Source organism: Papaver somniferum, chromosome 6 (assembly GCF_003573695.1).
Source record: "Papaver somniferum cultivar HN1 chromosome 6, ASM357369v1, whole genome shotgun sequence".
Lineage (NCBI taxonomy): Eukaryota > Viridiplantae > Streptophyta > Magnoliopsida > Ranunculales > Papaveraceae > Papaver > Papaver somniferum.
In genome coordinates, this window is record NC_039363.1 from 85,151,605 (window position 1) to 85,157,684 (window position 6,080).

The 6,080-nt window shown below is 34.6% G+C and overlaps 1 protein-coding gene across 1 annotated transcript; it reads right to left on the minus strand.

Annotated features, from left to right (window-relative positions):
* Positions 1-18: 18 nt before the first annotated feature.
* LOC113288244 (chaperone protein dnaJ 11, chloroplastic-like) lies at positions 19-1,129 on the minus strand. The gene has a single exon (XM_026537216.1). It carries the CDS (start codon positions 1,036-1,038, stop codon positions 523-525), a length of 516 nt encoding a protein of 171 aa, XP_026393001.1. The 5' UTR covers positions 1,039-1,129; the 3' UTR covers positions 19-522.
* Positions 1,130-6,080: the final 4,951 nt, after the last annotated feature.

A 6,080-nucleotide genomic window follows, 5' to 3' on the forward strand; every position in this document is an offset into this window, starting at 1 on the left:
AAAATACAAGCAAAATGGGACAGTAAAAATACGACCGTACACTTTATTCACAGATTTAAAAGAAATGTATACAAATGGACCGAACTGTAGGCAATGCAGGGTTTCCGATCTCCAAAATTTGCATTGTTTTTGCATCGTCTACAGTGCGGATTCCTCTTGTATGGTACAAAATAGAAAAAAAAAACAAAAAAACAAGGAGATTGTCCTCTAAAACAGCGGATGTTAATAAAAAGTAATGTCTCGGAGCCAATTCACAGATTATTACAGATATTTTCCATTCATTTACAAATTTGTTCATCATCCAATCATTCTTTTTCAGCTTCATCTCAGCTTTTGAATCAGACTCGACACTCTCTTAATTAGGTTAGTACACAGTCAATCAAAGGATACAGGATAGAGTCATTTCCCATGTCATCCAAAAAAGTCAGGTAAAACAGGAGCACCAATGAAAGACAACCACGTCGATCATTTGTGAAAAAACCAAAGCACCCCAACCTATGGCCTACCTAAAACCTAGCTTATCTACCAGCATTGATCTGTTTCCCACCTTCTCATCTGGCCCACAACCATAAAATCCGACGGTGAAGATTGATTCGTCATTCCGATACCGTAGCCATATCGAACGGAGCTACGGGCAATCGAGAGATCATAATTAGCTCTTGCCGTAGGATCAGATAAAGTAGTATAAGCTTTGTGAATCTCCATGAAATCACGGCTGTCCGATTCAGAAGTGGCTACATCTGGATGAACTTTCTTTGCTAAGTTTCGGTAAGCTGTCTTAATTTCAACTGCTGATGCGTTTTCTTTCACTCTAAGAATCTCATACAGACTCGACAGCGCCGGTGATGATCTTCTGTTGTTTCTTGGAAGAGTTTCCGAGTAAAAAGAAAATATAATTGTGGATTTCTTTAAAGAGTTTCTAAGTGGAAAAGACATTGAACTCTGGGACTTGTTGTGATTAGGGGATTTGTTTGATAAGTAACACTCTGGAGAAAATTGAAATGAAGATTTCATCGGAAGAGTTTGGATTCCGGACATTTTTTTTTTTATGGATGAAGAAGAAATAGAAGATAGACGACTTTAGAAGAAGAGTTGGAAGGAAGAATATATGTTGAGAAGACGGGAAGAAAGATAGAGAAAGGATGAATATTTATAAGTGAGGAGGAAAGAGAGTCAATGGGCGACGGCCTCTTGTTTTTATTTTTGTTTTCAAACTTTTGGCACACGGTTTGTTGTGTAGTTAATGTTTAGGATGATAGCTGAAGTGAACTCCTAACTAACGCCACGGTGGTTTGCTCAGAAACCAATTGTTTTGTGGGCAGAACAAAGTGACTGACCACCCATAGCACACGGTTTGTTGTGTAGTTAATGTTTAGGATGAGTTGATGATCTCTAGACCAGGATTAGTTTTGCGATATGAGACCAAGATTTTTGACCGGAAGCTTTTGATCAACAATAAGACCATGATTTTGACTAGGACTCTTTTTATCAACCGTAAGACCAAAAAATTTGGGTTATTTCTCCGTCTATGTGCAATTAGTCTTATATTAGATAATAACAATAGGATGTGTTGGAGGTGACAACCATAGCATTAAGATGTGTTTGAGATGACTTTGCATTTGCGTCTATATTTTTTCTTTTTTTTTTTGGTCGACATTAAACATGAACCATATTTTGATTACCGGTTAACATGGTAAACTGAAAACACAATTTAATCCAAAATTGGGTTGAGTTGGATTTTTCTGTCCAAACTGATTCCATACTGGACAGTGTAAGACAATGAATTATTTGGTACATGGAAAGTACAAAAATTACCCTCCACGGGCGTTAAGATGAATAGTAGATCCGATGCGCAAGTTTGTGTATTGCAATATTCTGGATAGGTTGGTAATGGTATGAATAGTTGTTTGGTTTGAGTTTTTTTTTAATTGAGATACACAATGCAAAAGTTTATACACCATTTATGTTCAATGAGTTTTTTATTAGAAAAGGGAAACAAATTTAGGCAACAAAATATCTAAATAAACTCCTAATTATCTAAATTATTTTATCAATGTACTTACTTATCATGTTAATGATTATGGAGTAATATGCTTAAAATAGTTTGTTTTATAGGATGGGAGAAATCTATTAATAATAATTCAAATTGAAAAGAGCTCAGTTTATAGCCATAAAAACATATTTTCATCTGAACGGATTGAGTGGTGACTGACTCTAACTTCTTAGCTAAAGTGTCAGTCACTTTGAACTTAGCAAAGAAAATAAAGTGTCAGTCACCTCATTAGTTTTCTTAAGAATATAAGAACATAACCAAGAATTAAAAGATTTAAGAAATTCCCATAATCAGTGATAGGGTTATTGTTTGTCTATTGAATCGTCCTTAAGTTTCCAATAATTACTCTAATAACATATAGAAATTTAGTTACTTTCAATTCACAAGTTGCTTATTTGCCTCTATGCTAGCTCAATAGCGTACTTCCCATGTTGTTGGACATTATTAACTTGTTATGCTTAGTAAAAAAAAGGAATCGAGATTGATTTTAGTAGGAGCTAGGGATAAGCTTCATAGATACATGGTTCTTGGTGACCCGCTTGTCATATTATCTCTAACAGGGGAATGATGTAAAGTCTCTCATTTTAGAGTCCTTCGGTAATTGTTTATTACCAAATACCATGGGATATCTGAACTTCCATATATGCCATAATGTGAAGCCTGTAAATACAATAAGAAACAACCACGAAGAGATCCAATATTTAAAGTTCACATGAGCAATAATAGAAGCAAGGTTACTTTCAACAGGAAACCAATTTTTTTTAGATACACTACAATCTAGGAAAACATGTTGCACAGTTTCACCCTCAAATCTGCAAAGGGAATAAGTGTTACCAATAACATTAACATGTATAGCAATTCTGTCTTCACGTGCTACACTTCATCTTCTTCTTCTTTATGATGTTCTTAGTGTTCTTCGCTCGGAAAAAAAATCTCGAAAAAATAATTTAGATCATTTGAGTCCTTATATATAACTTGCCAAAAAAATATTATTCGCCAAAAAAATACTTTATATGGAAATGAGAAAATTACAAAATTTGAGAATTTTATCCATTGTTGTCTTTTCATGAGCGGCAACTTGGTCATTTTTATTTACATACACAAGAAAAACGATCAGATGCTTAAAATTCATCTATGAATGGTATAATCGTGCATCGGTCCAAATCAGAATTTAAAGGCGTATAATTGGAGGCAGTATCGTGGGTTGAAGTTGAACTAGAGTTTTATCTTTTAGCCTCCCGCTTTGTCAAAATAATGACCGATTAACCAAGTTAATAGTGGTGAAAGAAGTAATCCGAAAATACAAAAGGAAAATTTATAAAAACACTAATCTGCTACAAGCCTACAAGGGATTATTAAATTCCAAGAAAAACTACCCAACTCTATATGATTAGAAGATGGATTTTTACATGATTGCTAAGAGCATCTCCAATAAAAGGGGTCAAGGTCATCCTATGTGGAGGTCTTATTTACCCCTTTTGGTTGTTGGTCATTTGCTACATGACAAAAAAAATAAAGATAATATTTTATATCATGCCAAGTCTGCATGGAAGCTTTGTTCAGACGAAGATTCTACATGGCCAGATCTCTACATGCAAGATATTTTTCGGATGATAATATCTTTGAGATGAAGAAGAAAACCGATTCTACTTGGTCTTGGAGAAGTATAAGTTCAGAGCTTGAATTTGTTCAGAACAACAATTGTTGAAGCTTAGGTAATGGAAACAAAATTGTCATCTGGAAACACAGATGGATACCGGAGCTGCAAAATCTACCACAACCAAAACAAGGGTGTTCAACTCAACAAAACTTCTCTCATGTTAACTAGTTTTTTAATCAAGACTCTGTTACTTGAAATCTCACTCCTTGCAAGATTGTTTGAGCCAATCACGGTTAGTTATGTGTATATTTTTATTCACGCTTACCATGAAAATAGACTCATCTAGCTGCTGGAAAAGAATGGCGGTTTCTTAGTTAAATCCTATTATCATAAGATGTATGAAGAAAAAAGTATTACCGTGTCGGTGCAAGAATGAAGAAGATCTACTCAACTATGTGGAAACTCCGTATTCTTCCAAGGATTCGTCAGTTCCCATGGAAGGACATTTCCAACTTACTTCCAACAAGAGACATTCTGAAATCCATCGTTCCTACTTTATCTGATGATTGTCCTTTCTGTGAGCAAACTCAAGAAACACCAGCTCATGGTATTATAAAATGCAATTTGGAAAGAGTTTTCTGGTTTTCTATCATTTGGTTGGACATCTAATGGCTCTAAAAGTCTAGCTAACTAGATATGTAGTTGGTTTGGTAGTCTTCACAGTATGTTGATAACTAAGTTTGAAGTTTGCAGAAGAGCTATTATAGTGGTGCATTTGGTCAGAGAGATGTGATAAAGTTTTTTAGAATAGTAACTCAATGTCATAAATAATCATTAAGAGATGTAAAAACTTCATTGAATAATATATTGTTAGGAAAAATCCCATGCAGAATACTAACAACAAAGTCTCTCGTAACAATGTTCATTGGTTACTTCTCCCTTTTGATGCTCTAACCATTAACTGTATGGTTTTTATCGAGACTCAAATAAAACTGGTGGTATTGGTCTAATAATTCGTAATTTTGCAGGTACCCAACAAGCAGCTAAGTGCATCCACTTGAAAGATATTAGAAGTGCTCATCAAGTAGAATGCATGGGGTTATGGGAAACAGTTAAGTGGCCTAAGAGTTTACGACTGGAGAAGGTGTGTTTTGAGCTTGATGCAAAGTTAGTGGTTGATGCAGTCAACAACAATAATGCTTCAATAGACGGGAGACCACACAATGTTAATAAAGATATTAGAATGTTTTTTTTTAGTCATTTACCTCTTGGCACTTATATGCCTAAAGATGGGAATAAAGTAGCTAATATTCTCTCTAAAGAGTGGATAGTCCATCTAGTATATTCTCCTCCAAATGAGATCATGTCTCAACTATATTGTCATGCTATTCATTTACACATTTGATTCTTATCAAAATATCTCTCTCGACTCCCAAAAAAGGAAAAAAAGAAAGAAAGAAAACTCAAATTCCAATGTGCCATGTAACACTTTTTATTTAAATTTGGTGAGAAAAGATGGTGTGGACTTAAGACCCAAGGTCATAAAAAAAGTATAATCTAAACTTTCTCTTTTATCCTCATTTAGCCATATCATCCATTGGAGATGAAAAAAATGTCTTAAATCTTACGTGTCACTCTATTTTAAGAATCTTACCGGCCCTTGTAATGGACATGTTCTGAAAACAGGTACCAGCATCAGTGGGGTTGATACCATTTTAGCGATCCAATGACAGGATTTCTTTTATGTTTATTGTATTATTTCAGAATTACTTGCAAGATTTTTTGTCTTATATGAAATCGTGGCTCTTGATGCTATATGCAATAATGTAAGGGAATCTTTTCTCTTTTTTGATTCGTTAATTATAACTTTAATAGAACACATTTTATTCGTACAATGGAACATATTTTTGTTTCGTTGTCAAATTATAGTAAAGATTTCATTTTGGTATCCCACAAAATAAAGCAATATTACATGATGATAGAACAATTGACTTGTATACAGTAGAAAACATAAAACATTTGGGTAGCTGATGTAGAAACTCTCAAGGTGTCATGTCATTTATCTGCGGGACCTTCTACGAAGATTATAATGCTAAGGAACGTAAAAGAGTGTGTCGATAGAAACGAGCATGCAAAATCGTCTGGCCATCAATGCTTAGCGTGTGGAGGTTGCATTCTGCTGGTCTTGCCTATTCGGTGGACGTTAGTTACTGGTTAGTCAATGGGCAGGCATTCTCTACGAGTAAAATCTAAATTGGTCTGATTACTTTGACCTTTTTGCTTAGATAAGTAAGCCTTATCCAACATGTAGGACAAGCTTATAATTTCAAGTTGTATTGCGAAACAAACAACAGCCTAAAACAAAAGACAACACTAACAATTAGGATGAGACAACCTTCTAGAACATTTCCCCCTCATTTGTCTCTT

Excerpts from the sequence above, each read along its gene's own strand:
- LOC113288244 (XM_026537216.1), bottom strand. The coding sequence starts at position 1,038 with ATGTCCGGAATCCAAACTCTTCCGATGAAATCTTCATTTCAATTTTCT.